Genomic DNA, 16,809 nt, shown 5'->3' with positions numbered 1-16,809 from the left:
AGGAAAAAAGATGGGGCACTCCGTTCCAAAAAATTCCCTGAGGATGTGTCAGTACTAATTACAGAATAAGGGAGAATCAGTCATTAAATACTGCTTTCAGTTCCACGCTATGAGTGAAAGATGCGATGAATTCTCATACTAAAAATAACTAGCATTATATATGAAATGTCCATATAAATACACACATACACATACACAGTCTTAAAACATCCTAACATCCTTGCATTTCTCTATGCCCACTTTATAGATAAGGAGACTGAGGTACTGAAGCGTAAAGCGACCTGCTTGAGGATGGAATACTAAAGAGCAGCAGAAGTGGAAATATATCTAGGTAAGAGATACCCAGAGCCTGTGTTTTTTCCACCAGACACACTATTCTCCAACTTTTCCCTAATACAAATGGTGCACTTGTGGAAATAGATACTGTGTATGTAGGTGGAACTGGTCAGTTGCATCTGATGATGAAGAAGGGAAAGTTTATCTGCATAGACTCTTTGAGGCCAAATCCAGAAGACAAGCCCAGACAGATATCAAGGTCAGATAAGCAGCAAAGGCCTGAAAACCCCAAGAACCATGCCAGTCTGCCTTGGTTCTTGGCTGGTAGGGAAGGATACTGAACTTTAGACAGAATTCTTGGCCCTAGGCTGGTAGCCAGCTCTCTGGTGGCTCAAAGTCCATATCCATGGCACCACAGGCAAGTTGAGCTGGCTTAAAGACTAGGCAAGGGGAAAGCAGTTATGTTTGAGCAGTTGCTCTCAATGTTCAAAAGGAGATGATTCTGGGGCTTTCTGTGTATTTCTGGGGCTTTCAGACAGGTTCCTTCCCTGTGGCTGGAATGTTCATACCCCCTCCTCTTCTGGAAAATCTCTGATCACCACACATGACTCCTTTGGGAAGCAAACCTGAGCAATTCCAGGCAGAGTTATTTTCCTTACCTTCTATGTTCCACTGCAACTATATATAGCAGTTACTAAAGTATACCGCTATTACTGGTCTAAAAGCCCATTAAACAGTATGAGTGGGGGCCAGGTCTACCTATTTCTGTGACTTTAGTATAAGCACAGTATCCAAGAAATAGCAGGGATCAAGAACTACGCATTTGTTGAAGAAACCAACAAGCAGGGGTGCCTGGGTAGCTCAGTTCGTTGAGCATCTGATTCTTGATTTCGGCTCAGGTCATGATTTCAGGGTTGTGAGATCAAGCCCTGTATCAGGCTCTGCACTGAGCGTGGAGCCTGCTTAAGATTCTCTCCCTCTCCCTCTCCCCCTAACCCCCACTCGTGCCCTCTCTCTCTCAAAAAACAAACAAGCAAAAAACCCCAAAGGCACTATACTGACTGACAAGGGTAGAAAAAGGATCAATTTCAGTATTTAAAAGTATTTTTAAGAATTATATAATGCAATAAAAATGGGAAAATGAAAATAAAATAAAATAAATGACCAATAAGATTACCACCGGAGGGGTGCCGGGTGGCTCAGTTGTTAAGCGTCTGCCTTCGGCTCAGGTCATGACCCCAGGGTCCTAGGATCAAGCCCCGCACTGGGCTCCCTGCTCAGTGGGAAGCCTGCTTCTCCCTCTCCCTCTCCCACTCCCCCTGCTTGTGTTCCCTCTCTCACTGTCAAATAAATAAAAATCTTAAAAAAAAAAAAAAAAAGACTATCACTGGAGTTTCTAAGACATAGAAACACAAATTGTTTTACAAAGATGGAAATAATACCTTTTACTTTGCCAAACATATTTTGAACTTCTATATCAAATCCAATTCTAAAACATGATTTTAAATGACGGTATAATGGGCCACCAAATAGATTTATTTAATTCCTACTGTTGGACATTCACTTTGTCTTCAGTTTTTATTAACAGTTTTTATAAACAATTCTTCAGTGAACATCCTTCACTGGCATCTTTAATTATTTTCTTGAGATAAATTACTAGACTGAAATTGCTGGACAGGGATGCCAAATGTTCCCTCCAGACAGGCATTTCACCTATTCCACTGAAGGTCTCACTCTTACTCTTTGGCAACTGGCAACTCTATTCTCAGCCTTTAACAAATTTCTAGCATTTTAGTAGATGAAAAAGTAGCACCTCTTTGTAGTTTAGTGTATCTGTGAGTATGGGTGCAGTTCATCTATAAGGAGTAGTTCATGGAAAAAATTATCAATAAAACAAAAATATATACTTCTGAGAGGAGTCTGCACTCTCCCCCCATGAGATCTGAGCAGGAAGCATGGAGCTATAGGTTCTCTGGCCATCAAAGAGCCACCAGCAGTGATTGGCCAGTGGGAATTAAAGCCTAGATGTCAATTTTGGCTTAAGATTACAAGTCTTGGCAAAGGGGAAAGAGATGTGAGCAGAAAAAGTATTTGGATGGTGGACAGAAAAGAGGGTTTTAGAGAAGTTTGGAGGCTATGAAACAGCTCAGAGAAGGGAGAAGAAAATAAGGCAGATTTTTAAAAAGTAATATGGGTATAAATTGCTCGCTTTTCAGTAATTTTTCTAGAGATACAAATAAAGACTAGAATTGCATTTTAAATACTTTTGGTTGTTGGATTCGAATTTTATTAAGAACATTTGTAGTCTCACCACAAGAGATCCCTGCATAAATTTATGGTCACTTTTATACATGTTTATAGTAATTTTTATCCTATGTGGGGTTCAATGAGCTTCATGGATTTGTGGATTGATTTATTTCATCAGCTTGGAAAGTTCTTGGACGTTACCAACTCAGATTTCCTACTGCATTTTCTCTCTACTTTCCTTCTGGGACTCCAACTATACTCTGTTAGATCATTTGACATTGTTTGGCAGATACTTGATGCTCTGTTTTATTCCCCTTGGTCTTTTTTTCTTGGTCCTTCAGTTTAGAAACTTCCTTTGACCTATCTTCAAGTTCACAGAACTTCTCTTCATTTGTATCTAACCTGCTGTTAAGACAATCTAATAAATTTTTCATTTTAGGTATAGTATTTTTCATTTCTAACATTTCCATTTGGTTCTTTTTATAGTTTTCAGGTCTCTGCTGAAATTCTTTAGCATTTTTATTAGTTATTTGAAGTTCTCCATTAGTTAATTCCAATATCTGGATCTAATCCTCTTGACTGTTTCTTTTGAGACTTTATTTGTAAGTAATCTCTACACTCAATGTGGGGCTTGAACTCACAACCCCGAGATCAAGAGCTGCAAGCTCTACCAACTATGCCAGCAAGGTGCCTCCCTATTGACTGTTTCTTTTTTCTTTCTTTTTTAAAGATTTTATTTATTTATTTGACAGAGACAGACACAGCAAGAGAGGGAACACAAGCAGGGGGAGTGGGAGAGGGAGAAGCAGGCTTCCCGCAGAGCAGGGAGCCCGATGCGGGGCTCGATCCCAGGACCCTGAGATCATGACCTGAGCTGAAGGCAGACGCTTGACGACTGAGCCACCCATGTGCCCCTTGACTGTTTCTTAACAAAATTTTCTTGCTTCATATCTTCTACTAATTTTTTTAATCATATGCCAGACATTTTGTTATTAAAGTTTTTACTGAAAAACTGAAGTACATAATATTTACCTCTAGAAAAGTGTACCCTTTCCTTTATCAGGCCATTAAAGTAGGGATCTAAGTAATTCTGATCTGTAATTGATCTGGGTCTAGGTCTCACCGCATCTGTGTATTTGTTAATCACTAAATTAAAATATTTTGAGGGTAGGGACTGAACTTCAGTCGATTTTGCTCATGGGAAGTCAGAAAACCAGGAAGAGCCTGGTCTACAGCCCATGGTGATTACCACTATTGCTTCTTCGGCTATAAGATGTCATTGTTGGCTGAGGTGCAATTAAAAATGTCCTTCTGAGTGGTCCCTCTTAACTGACTCCAGAGATGCTTGCAATGTTCTTAAAAATACAGTGTTATGTTTAGCCTCCATGTGTGACGTATAGCATCCTCACATTCAGGGGACTGCATGCAAGTGGGGTATGGGTCTTAGACACTTGTAGAAACTCCTAAACTACTTATCTCTCTTCTTTCTTTGTGCTTAAATTTTCTTTATCATTTTTGCGTTCTTATGCTATAAATTTCTGCATGTTCACTTTTTTCCATAATTAGATTAGTCATGGATTAATAATGATGATGATTAGGTTTATGCAAAGTACAAAAAGTTCAGGGTTTAGTTTTCTTTTGTATTCCTATTTAATTAGAAATGTTTAAACAGAATGGATGTTCAATTTTATCAAATGCCTTTTAGGCATCTATGGAGTCATCACAAATGGTCCCAAGGAGAAAAATTAGTGCAGTGATTACATTAATAGATTTCTTTATACTAAACTAAATATTGCACCCTTATTAAGCTCTACTTCATCAGAGAATATTCTAAAATGATACTGGATTCTACTTGCTAATATTTTACTTAAAATACAGGCACTAAAGGGGCTCCTGGGTGGCTCAGTCGGTTAAGCATCAGCCTTCAGCTCAGATCATGATCCCGGGGTCCTGGGATCAAGCCCCGTATTGGGCTCCCTACTCAGTGAGGAGTCTGCTTCTCCCTCTCCCTCTGCCCCCTTCCCCTCCACTGGTGCTCTGTTTCTCACTTCCACTCTCTCAAATAAATAAATAAATAAATAAATAAATAAATAAATAAATCTTAAAAAAAAAAAATACAGGCAGTAACACTGCCAAGTGAGACTGGTCTGTAGTTTCCATTTTTGTTACTTTTATTGGGTTTTAATATCATAACTAACTTAATTAAAAGGCTACACACTATTCTTTTTCCATGCATATCTAGTCATGGCCACTGAGAGACACCGCTGAGCTGCTTAATCACAGCATCTGTTCCTGTAGCCTCAGTTTTATCTGTTGCTCCTCACTGGAAATTGCTCCACCCAACTTTATACTTTCTTCCAAGTCCAGATATTAATGCCTGACCCTCTAATCCAGCAGTCAACAAGTTATGGCTTGGGCGCCTGGGTGGCTCAGTCGTTAAGCGTCTGCCTTCGGCTCAGGTCATGATCCCAGGGTCCTAGGATCGAGTCCCACATCGGGCTCCCTGCTCGGCAGGAAGCCTGCTTCTCCCTCTCCCACTCCCGCTGCTTGTGTTCCTGCTCTCGCTATCTCTGTCTCTGTCAAATAAATAAATAAAATCTTTAAAAAAAAAAAAAAACAAGTTATGGCTTGTGGGCAGGCCACATATTTTTTTTTTTTAAAGATTTTATTTATTTATTTGAGACAGAGAGAATGAGAGAGAGAGAGAGAGCACATGAGAGGGGGGAGGGTCAGAGGGAGAAGCAGACTCCCTGCCGAGCAGGGAGCCCGATGCGGGACTCGATCCAGGGACTCCAGGATCATGACCTGAGCCGAAGGCAGTCGCTTAACCAACTGAGCCACCCAGGCGCCCCAGGCCACATATTTTTGTAAATAAAGTTTCCTTGGAACACACAGACACACCCATCCATTTAAGCATTGTCCACGGTTGCTCTCAGGCTACAATGGTACCGCTGAGTAGTTCTAACATAGTTCTAACAGAGACAGAGGGCATACAAAGCCTATGTTTGCCAACCTCTGCTCTAATTCTTGATTCTTTTAAGCCAAACCCCATCTTTTTAATCATTTCATCTCAGGGAAAGAGTGCAAAAAGACAGCGTCTGTATTGTTTTCCTGAAGTCCAGCCCAAGAGAGAGAATGTTTTTAGGTGGAAACGTCAACCCTGGTAGGCAGCCTTGGTCTCGCCTCTGGTGAGGTTTCCTCAGAGCAAAAGAGGCACTATCACTTTTCCAGGTCTCCTTCTACCCCCGAGGAGTTCAAGATAACAATCAGGGAAGAAACTGTTCAAACAAAAATATATCTTGCATTTCTTCAAGTTAAAAACCATTAGTGGACAACTGAGCTGGCTCTAATATTTATACGTTAAATACAATTTGGCTTCTTACTTCTGAAAGCAAACTCTCCAGAGACATAGGATCCATCTTGCTGTAGACATTCCATAGACTCAAACTCACATCCTGCAACTGCAACATAAGGGTAAAAACATATAAATAAATGAGTCAATATCACTATGACAACTAAAAGTATCATAAATGACTATTTTGGTGAAAATTCAGTGATTAGAATAAATCAAAATTTTATTATATTAGAACCAATACATATTAATAAATGCAGTCCCATTCAAGGAAGCTATCTTTACAGAAACTTTGGTACATCTTTTGAATACCCTTCTGAGGGCTCTACTCAACGCCCTTTAAATTATGTGTTTTTTCAGTCTAACTGGTGGGAACAGGTACTGTTCCCAGCCCTTAGCATGTATCAGGCACTGTTCTTGATTACTCTTCAGTTGTTGTTTTTTTTTTTTTAACTCTGCCCTTGGTAGTTGCCTGACACATGAATGCACTGATACTCTTTTGAATACTTGGGATGGGGGTAGGGTAGGGGAATCTTGGCAGATCTTTGGAGTTCTCTCTGGCACTTTCCTTTTTAGTCCTCTAGCTGCCCTGCTGTCACCAGACTCTCTACTGTATCTTCTCAGCTTAGGAAATACACTGGGATTCACCTGGGTACCCCCTCCCTGTGCCGTGGGCCTGGAAATTTTCTCAAAGTAGTAAACTAGTGCAATCATACAGCTGACCTTGTCTATTTCTCTCAGGGCATCAATATTTTTCATTGTCTGATGTCTACTGTCTTGAAAACCATTGCTTCACATATTTTGTTTTTTGTTTGTTCTTTTGGTTTGGCTAGGTTGAGTTGTTTTGGGAAGGAGAGAAATCTGGTTCCTACTGTCTTATGTAGGTGACTTATTTTTTTCTTCCTGGAAGAAATGTGATACTCTTTTATCCTTACTGTTCAAAAAAGGCATAGATAGACTTAAGGCTTTTTCCTTCCCATTTATACTTGCTAAGTCATTTAATTTAAAAGTTTTTATTCTTTTTATCACTGAAAATGTTTATTCTTTTTAAAAAATTTCCTCCCTTCTGATATCTCTGCTCTATCTTTCTGTAACTCTTACTTGTTGGATATCAGACGTCTTGGATCAGTTCTCTATGTCTTTTAACTTTTTTCTCATATTTTCTATCTCCTTGATTTTTTAATTTTATATTTTTAGAGAATTTCCTAACTTAACCTCCCAAACCTCAACTAGCTCCTCAAGGAGAGAATTCTAGTAGCAAACTTCTGAATAATGAGAGTAACCATAGAGCAAGCATTCATTTACCTTTTTATGGACAAACATAAGATCTTCATATTGAAAGGTGGAATAAGACTTAGGAAAAGATTCAACAAAATATAAGAAAGAAACCATAGCATATTAGATGCAGAGATAGATCAGCATGCTTTTTAAAAAGATTTTCTCCAGGAAATAGAATAAAAAATGAGAAAAATGTCTCTTTTGTACCTTTTAAGAATGGATTTTGTAAAAAGAGAAATAAGAAATGGTAGGTAGAGCACACAAAATTAAAAAGGGAGATAGCTGACATAAGGAAATATTATAAGTCTCAAAATTATTAGTAAAATTAAAGTTTGCATTTAAAATTAGAAATCAGATTCAGTACCTTCAAAAAATCAAATCAGTTGATGCTTGAAAAGCTGTTCCAGAATACAGAGGAAGGAGCCAAATATATTAACTCAGTCTTTTGGAATTCAGAATATAAGGGAGTAGAGGACCTGAATAACTGCCTCTTGCCTGTCTGCTCTCCCTAAAAAAACTTTCTAGTAGTTGACAAGCTCTGCTGAGAGCATAAAACTTCCAGTTAGCCTTTCCATTTGGAAGTAAAAACAAGCAACCAAAGATCACCAGACATTTGATTAAATACCTGTAACTTGAAAGGAAAAGATCGAGATTAAAAAAAAAGATGGATTGGATAAGACCCAAAGGTAATTAAGATATAGAGCAAAACTTAAAGCACAAAACTCTCATTAGGATGCCCAGACAAGTAAGATTTGGTGACCATAGAACAAGTGTTATGTGGTGATAAATTAACATAAAGAAAATAAGAGCTCAAAATAAAATAAAAATAACTAAAAAAAAGAAAATAAGAGCTCTGGGAAATTATAATTGATAAAATTAATAGAGGGTTTGGGAGGTAAAGTTAAAAAAGCATGCTGATCTATCTCTGCATCTAATATGCTATGGTTTCTTTCTTATATTTTGTTGAATCTTTTCCTAAGTCTTATTCCACCTTTCAATATGAAGATCTTATGTTTGTCCATAAAAAGGTAAATGAATGCTTGCTCTATGGTTACTCTCATTATTCAGAAGTTTGCTACTAGAATTCTCTCCTTGAGGAGCTAGTTGATGTAAATTTACATTACTAGGTGACAGTTCCAGCAGCTGGAGAGTTAAGAAGGAGGAAGCTGGAGGCAGGGAAAGCCCTATCAGAGGAACTTCCCTATGCTGCTTCCCAGGAAGAGCTCTCTATACCCGTAATTCAGTTTGGCCCAGTCTAAATGCCAAGTAAAAGCTTATGTGGGTCTGGCTTCCTTTCTCATGCTGGCACCTAGTACATCTGGGACAAAGCCTCCTCTGGGTTAATGACTTTCTTCTGGGTATAGACATACAATAAGACAGAATTTTTAAAAATCAAATTTTAAGTGTCTGTAGTTCTCCTTCCAAAGACTCAAGAGTCTTTCTGGCTCAGGCAGTTATCAGGCCTCTGGTGTGTAACTCAGAGTGGAGTACTGTTCCATACCCTAAAGGCTGGTAAGGAAGGGAATGGAGGTGGGGGGAGAATGAGAGGGAGACACAAGGAAAGCATTTGAGAGAATAACAATTAGCAGCTACAAAGAAAGGCAGGATCTAGAGAAAGGCATCTTGAGAGAAGACTTATAGTAGCCTCACTATATTATGTGTGCAGTTTCCTCCTTATTGCCCACTCCACCCCATTAAACACCACCCTACAGGAAAGATCCACATTATCTTGTAAAGGTTTTTTGGAAGGCATTTTATTGGGGCACCTGGCTAGCTCAGTCAGTAGAGCATGAGATTCTTGACCTCAGGGTTGTAAGTTCAAGCCCTACTCTAGGTGTGGAGCCTACTTAAAGAAAGGAAGGGCATTTTGTTACTTTTGGATGTGTCTGCACGGGGTAATGCACCTTAAGGCAGGAGTCAGAAGGCTTGCCTCATTTGGTTTGTATGAACCCTGCAGCCTCCTAGTGTACTGCCTCTTTTTTTTTTTTTTAAAGATTTTATTTATTTATTTGACAGAGAGAGAGAGTGGCAGACAGAGGGAGAGTGAGAAGCAGGCTCCTCACTGAGCAGGAAGCCCAACGTGGGGCTTGATGCCAGGACCCTGGGATCTTGACCTGAGCCGAAGGCAGACGCTTAACCGACTGAGCCACCCAGGCGCCCCCCCCCCCAACTTTTTTTTAAGTAGTCTCCACACCTAGCACAGAGCCTAGTGTGGAGCCCAATGTGGGGCTTGAACTCAAGACCCTGAAATCAAGACCTGCACTGAGATCAAGAGTCGAATGCTTAACTGACTGAGCCACCCAGGCGCCCTATGCCCCTATTCTTCTAAATTAGAGAGCACTGAGGTGCCTGGGTGGCTCAGTTGGTTGAATGCCTGATTCTTGGTTTTGGCTCAGGTTGTGATCTCATAGGTGGTAAGATGGCACCCTGCGTCAGACTCCACACTCAGCAGGGAGTCTCCTCCCACACCACTCGTGCTCGCTTACTCTCTCTCAAATAAATAAATAAATTAGAGAGCATTACTTCCTAGCAGGGGCAGCTCCCACAGCCTTGCTGAAGTTCTGCTACTTATAGTCAATGTGAGAATACTATAGTTTTGGAGCAGGAAAAGTGGAGACCAAGTGGTGTGCTTCTCTTCAACCCTACATCCCATGTTCCTTCCACATTACAGGGTTTACCAGGCAAGAATCCATTTACTTCCTAGGGACACTGCTACTTCTTGGAAGGAGGGATAGTAATTAGCCCTGGGCCATGCTTCCTACTCTATGCCTAATAGTATGTTCCCATTTTGGGCATGTCAATGTTCATTCCCTGTTTCTGTGCTGGGGGCAGGTCATCTCATTGGGAGATGCCTATGGTGATGCTGCTAACCTACCAGGCCATCCTCCTTAATATGCACTCTGGGTGACCCCCTCTCCCAGACTCATTCATTAATTTACTTAACAAATATTTATGAGTCATCTCCTAGATAGAAGGAATACTGAAATAAAAGATACTGTCTGTAACACAAATATAACCCTTTTATTCCTCTAGTATGCTGTACTTATACAAAATTCTGTACTGTCCTTTTCATTGCTCTTGAATAGTTCTCAAATTATATGAATTTCTAAGATACAAACAACAACAATGAAAAGACTGTTTTTGCTCTCAAGAAGCTTCCGATCCAGAGACCAAGGGTGGGTGGGTACATGAGTAGGGGTGTGTGAAAAATGTGTAACACAGGACAAAGAAAGCTGTAAGAGGAATCAGCTTAGGGTGCTACAGGAGTAGACTGGAAGAACAATGGACTCAGAATGGGGAAAAGAGAGAAAGGAGGACAGAGAGAAACTCCTAGAAGAAAGGACACGGGAGTTTAGTTTAGGGACTAGCTTTGCACAGCATCTATTTTACATTTCAAGTTTTTTAACTTGCTCCATGCTCTTGAGAGATCACTGCTAGCTTTTCAGAGTGTTATAATGATGCACACTCACACTGTGGGGGCCCTTCATAAAGACAGCAAGTGGCAGACAAAAGCCAGGCATACTGCTTTTCACACATACCTCATATTTCATGGTAAAAAATCCATCCCCTCCAATGCCCTCAAGTGCAAAGGCCTGTACAATTGGCCATTTCTCTACTACAAACATATCAAATATCTGCAAGTGACCTAGAGGAATCAAATAAAACAACATGTATCAAATACCATCCTGGATATAACAGTCTAAACCTGATCTAATGTGGTTAGACAGGCGTCATCTCTCTCAAATTCACCGTGGCCACATTTAGCAAAATAAAAGTGAAACAGATAAAATGGTTAGATATTAAAACTAGAAAGACAAAATGAAAGTCATAGAAAATTCAAACCATAACAAGTTACATAAATTCAGATTTCTCTATAGTATACTTTCACATTCTGGTTTCCTAAGTGAGCAAGTAAATTAGTAAATAAACAGTGGCCTATTACATCTGACTTGCATCACTTAGCGGATATAATTATTAACAGACCCAAACTTGGCTCTTCCCCCTTAAGAAACATAGCCAATCAACTTCCTCAAGGGAAAATTACCAAATCAAAAATTTTCCTTTCGTATAGCAATAGTTCTAATGCGCAAAGTTTTTTAAAAATAAGATATAACCACGGCTAAACTTGTGGTTTATTTTCCTTTATTTTTACACATTTTTGAGCCTCACTGTCAGCATATTTTTAACAGCTGCCTGAATTACTATTTCTGATTACCAAGAGGCTCCACAGCTATACTCTCCATACAATTAAGTGGCACAGCTAGATGGCAACTGTGGTAAATCCCTTATCAGTTTTTCTGACTAGATGGCCTGCTGTGTTGTTACAGAAATTTCAGTTATGAGTACCAGCTTGCACAGAAAAATCCCCAAATTTCATTCTGCTTGATTCTCTGCCTTTAGTGAAAATAAATCAATGGGTTTCCCAGCTAAATGCCTCCAATGGAAGGAGCAGCAGAAACGCTGGGTTCACACATCATCCAAGCAAGGTTCTAATATGGCTTGCTGTCAGATACCCACCTTGGGAGCTGTAAGGAATGCCAATTCTACTACAGTCTCGAACCATGTCCACAAAGCTGGCAATTTTAAATTCTTCTGCAGCTTCCTCATCTTCATACTGAAGAGGGAATTGAGAGGAAAACAGACTCTGAGGAGACATCATGCAAAATCCCCTATTTTCTTGGTATTTTATCAGAGTTATCTCAAATGACATTTATAGAGGACTGCACCCAAGAGGGTGTTTCCAAAGCCAACTTTTTGTGTTTGCTGGTCAGATACCTGAATGCAAGAGACAAAACCTGCCTCAAAAATTCCCCAAAAGCTCACATGGAAAGAAGGGTTCTTCCCATGTTGTTCAAGGGTCAACTATATATCAGTATTTTTTACGATTCTATTTTTTTTTGGGTGGATTAGAAGTCTGTTATGTTATTTTAGTGATCACTTAGATTTTATAGTAAACACCTTTAACTTAAAAAAAGAAAGAAGGGTTTTTTACCCATATTAGGTCACCATTTCCATGAAACCCTAAATCTCAAATCCCAATTTGATTTCCAGCCAAACCCTTGAAAAGAACCCAAAAGGAAACAAATAGCAAAAAATCCAAACATGGAAATGTTACAAAAGCTTATCAAATTCTCCTGAGGCAGTCCATTGCACTCATCCCCCAAGAGAATGGGTACAGGCTGGTGATAAACAAGCAGGACAGGAAGCTAGGGTCAAAAGCCTACGACTAGGTCCCAATTTGAAGAGTCCCTTTTGTCTGTCAGGTAAACAATTTATCTATAAGGTAGCCTCATAATGAATTATGAAAAGTTCCACTAAAACAAATAGCTTTTTTTGTGTAATGACATACTGCAATTTGTTTTTTTTAAGGGGCCTCCTGTTCTAGATCTATACTTTTCTGAAAGAGTATCCTTAGAATGTCTCTAAGTGCCTATTCTATCTTCTCTCCTTACCTCATTTTCAGTCATGCAGTGGAAATGCAGATTTCTCCAATGTGCCACATAGGGTAAGAGATAGCGATAGTTTATAGGATTACAGTACAGATGGACACTATCTGATTTAATCAATATAATTACATCTGTAAGGAAAACAAAATTAAATCACAACATTGTCAAAGTCATTTCCTTTACACATTTTCTGCTCAGGTAATGAATAATACCGTTTAAGCTATTTCAGAGACAATGTAACAAAACTCTAAACTGAAAGTTCTTTATAACTAGGCAATGTGCCTCAAAGGGACTGTGTAACACTCACGTGTGGGCAGCAAGGATTTTCTAGTTCCCATGCAATGCTCCCACCACTGTGGCCCTCTGGTTACAATACTCGCCCAGAATAAGTCAAAAGAACAGCTTTCAGGATGTTCTGCTTCGCAAAGTTCAACACCGTCAAATCTGTGGTACCAGACTTAGCTGTGTACTTTGCTACAGAGATAAATACCAAACGGAAACTCCATAGCCTAAAGCCACCGAGGCAGGAAATAGCAAATATAGCCAGTGACGGTTCTTCTGCAGACATCAATGTCTAAAGCTCTTGGCTGTTGACTCAAGGCAACCATGGGCCTGAGGACATCACTGTTCAGCTCTGGGAAGGGTTACTATGTAGGGGGTGAACTCTGTACACAGGAAAGGCTGTGAGGAAGGAAGCAGAGGCAAGTGGACAAGGCTTCTATAAATAGATCAGCAGCTCACAGACTTAAGGAAGAACCATGGATGTTGGTGGGTCAAATAAATAAAACAATCCTAAGGATGCAAATAAACCTAGGTAAGGTAACAAGAGCCATGAAACGGGGCAGGAATATTAAAGCAGTTTGAAGACTGAGAAAGAAAGCAGTCGTACTTCCAGAAAAAGAGCAGAGCTCCACTGCATGGCTCCTCAGAAAGCAGAACAATCTCAGGCATCTCTCTAACAAGATGACGCTAGGGAAGTTGATGGAGGAGGTGGCTGGAAGTGAGAGGAGCATGGCGGCAGGGAGCATCTAAAATAGTAGGTTTAGGGCAATGCCAACACAGTAACACAGTGACAGCCCATATTCTACAAAAACCTAAGCCCGATGAATACAGACTGCGGCTGACCACACCACTGGGTGGCCTCTTGAAATAAAGCTTCATGATGCTGACCTTTGGTTTTTCAAAAATCACTCTGTGCCCCACACCTGGGCAGACCCAGGTGTTCTAGGGAACACGGTACAGAGCAGCCTATTCACTGCTGACTCTCAGTTAAGCACTAGAATCACAAGGTGGCAAGGGATGGGACAGGGATCACCTCTCATCCTGTTGGTCTTCTTCATACAGGCCCTCTAAGAGCCTTGCCCTGAATCACTTGTAGATTGCCTGCTGAGGAATGAGAGTTTGAAGTCACATGGAGAGCCTGAGGGGGGCTTCCAGTTTATGTTCTACACTAATATGTAAAACTCCACAAAGAATTAGGATCCAGTAAAAGAAATAATGCAACAACTACTAAGCCTAATTAAGCATTCTCAGAATCTCATAGGACTCTGATGTCATTGCTCTGAACAAAATTAACAGTAAAAGATGAAAGTATAAGAAAATTGGATGAATATGTAAACTATTTTAAGTTTTTTTTAAAAAATAAATCCTTCGTGTTGGCCTCTTTTCCTCTCATATACAGATCAAAATGTAGATGTATAAATCCAGTGATCTCAGTTTACCAACTACTTGGATTTAAAAAATGAATTTACTAATTCATTTTTAATTCATTAATGATTTATTAATTCAGTCAAAGAAGATGCTCATTTCATAAGCACCCATTGTGCCAGATGGCAGGATAAAGACAATGATAAGCAAAAAAACCCCCACACCTTTGGAGGTTTAAACTATTTCCTTAATTTCAGTACTACAATATCCTTAGCAACTTTGGCTGCAGTGAAATCTGTGGCTGGTATGAGCATCTGTCTTTTTATAATTCTAAGTGACTGCCAAGATGAATTCTTTTTTTTTTTTTTTTAAGATTTATTTATTTATTTATTTATTTGAGAGAGAGAATGAGATAGAGAGAGCATGAGAGGGGGGAGGGTCAGAGGGAGAAGCAGACTCCCTGCTGAGCAGGGAGCCCGATGCGGGACTCGATCCCGGGACTCCAGGATCATGACCTGAGCTGAAGGCAGTCGCTTAACCAACTGAGCCACCCAGGCGCCCAAGATGAATTCTTTTTAAAGTAGGCTCCACACCCAGCATGGAGCCCAATGCAGGGCTCAAACTCACAACCCTGAGATCAAGACCCGAGCTGAGATCAAGAGTCTGACTCTTAACCGACTAAGCCACCCAGGCACCCCAAGATGAATTCTTTCAAACCAGTAGATGTTGTATAGCATAAAGAAGCATTATTTGTTTATTTTTTTTTTTAAAGATTTTCTTTATTTATTTGACAGAGAGAGACATAGCGAGAGAGGGAACACAAGCAGGGGGAATGGGAGAGGGAGAAGCAGGCTTCCCGCTGAGCAGGGAGCCCGACGTGGGGCTCGATCCCACGACCCTCGGATCGTGACCTGAGCCGAAGGCAGACGCTTAAAGACTGAGCCACCCAGGCACCCCAAGAAGCATTTTTTAAAAAAAAGATTTTATTGGGCGCCTGGGTGGCTCAGATGGTTCGGCGTCTGCCTTCAGCTCAGGTCATGATCCCAGAGTCCTGGGATCGAGTCCCGCATTGGGCTCCCTGCTCCGCGGGAAGTCTGCTTCTCCCTCTGCCTCTCTCTCTCTCATGAATAAATAAATAAAATCTTTAAAAAAAAAAAAGATTTTATTTACTTGAGAGAGAGAGAGCACAAGCAGGGGAAGAGGCAGAGGGAAAGGGAGAAGCAGGCTCCCCGCTGAGCAGGAAGCCTGATGCAGGGCTTGATCCCAGGATGCTGGGATCATGATCTGAGCCAAATGCAGACGCTTAACTGATCCAGGTGCCCCGCATAAAGAAGCATTTTTAAAAATCAAACTCTGAAACTAAATTTGATATTGAAAGAAATTTAATGGAAGTTATAATTGCAGCCTGCTCCTTCTGCACTTCCTAATAAAAAGAAAATCTAGTCAATCTATAAGGATAAACACTGTTAAGGATTTTACCACAGAAAAATTTTCACATACAGTAGACCAGGGTTCCTTAACCTTAGAACTATTGATAGTTTAGACCAGATCATTCTTTGTTGTGGAGGGCTATCCATGACACTGTAGATGTTTAGTAGCCACTCTGCCCAGTTGTGACCATCAAAAATGTCTTCAGATATTGCCAAATGCCCCTCAGGGAATAAAACTGCCCCCACTTTAAAACCACTGCACTACATCCACTGCAAGATGACTTCAATATCAATATTCAATATCAAATGTTAGCTTTCATGCACTCCCAGCTGCTTCACAAGAGCTGCCTGTCTCTTGTTCAGTTTGATTTGTCTATTCCTGTGTCTCTGGATCCATCTGGCAGACAAGTCATGATGCTAAGTATGTGATATCAGAGATAGCTCCTGGGCATCAGCCCACAACAGCATCGAAACAGGGAGAGTGTCTGAGAGCTGAAGAAAGGGGAATGTAAGCAGAAAGCCTCCATTGTAATCATGGGCATCATCATGAATTAAAGTCACACAGAAAACAATTCCCAAAGACAGAGATGGACAAAGAGCCTTTGTTCCTAAGCTGAAGATCCACATGAAGTCTTCCTTGTAGGAGTAGCCTGCAGGCTCATCCTTTACCCACAACTGAATGTGCTTTCACAGGACAACAGCACATAATCTGAACCTCCCAGCACGTAAAAAGGCAGTGGGCAATTGAGAGGAAAACTAGTACTTTGCCAAGAAGATACAAAGCCAAACTGATATGCACTTTTCCCTCTAAAACTGATTAACCCAGTAAACATATTCTGAAAACTACTTGTCACTAATCTTGTATCAACCAGCAGGTTACTAACAAGAGCATACTACTTAATACCATATGTACTTACCATCTAGAACTTCTTCAGAAAACCCCGTTTTCTCAAAATCACTTGTATTCTGATTGTACAAACCAAACAGAAGATAGTTCGCCAGCTCTCTGCAGCCTTCATTGTACCTGCTATCGATTCCTGCAAAGCAAAGAAGGCTCTGATCAGCTGTACTATGGGACACAAATGAGTCCCAATAAATTGCCCCTGCTCGGCAAAACCCTGATGGTTAAGTT

General features: G+C 40.3%; 1 protein-coding gene across 1 annotated transcript in view; it reads right to left on the bottom strand.

The window, feature by feature from the left end:
* DNAAF9 (dynein axonemal assembly factor 9) overlaps window positions 1–16,809 on the bottom strand; it is a 133,781-nt gene that overhangs the window by 91,476 nt on the left and 25,496 nt on the right. Inside the window, exons 3-7 of the mRNA XM_021689141.2 lie at window positions 16,595–16,714; window positions 12,607–12,731; window positions 11,672–11,768; window positions 10,693–10,799; window positions 5,907–5,984 (exon numbers count right to left, since the gene is read on the bottom strand). Of these exons, the coding sequence (XP_021544816.2) occupies window positions 5,907–5,984; window positions 10,693–10,799; window positions 11,672–11,768; window positions 12,607–12,731; window positions 16,595–16,714 (527 nt within the window). The remainder of the gene's footprint in view (window positions 1–5,906; window positions 5,985–10,692; window positions 10,800–11,671; window positions 11,769–12,606; window positions 12,732–16,594; window positions 16,715–16,809) is intronic.

Source organism: Neomonachus schauinslandi, chromosome 10 (assembly GCF_002201575.2).
Source record: "Neomonachus schauinslandi chromosome 10, ASM220157v2, whole genome shotgun sequence".
NCBI lineage: Eukaryota > Metazoa > Chordata > Mammalia > Carnivora > Phocidae > Neomonachus > Neomonachus schauinslandi.
The sequence above is the reverse complement of the archived record's forward strand: the minus strand, read 5'-3'. Positions and strand labels throughout refer to the sequence as shown.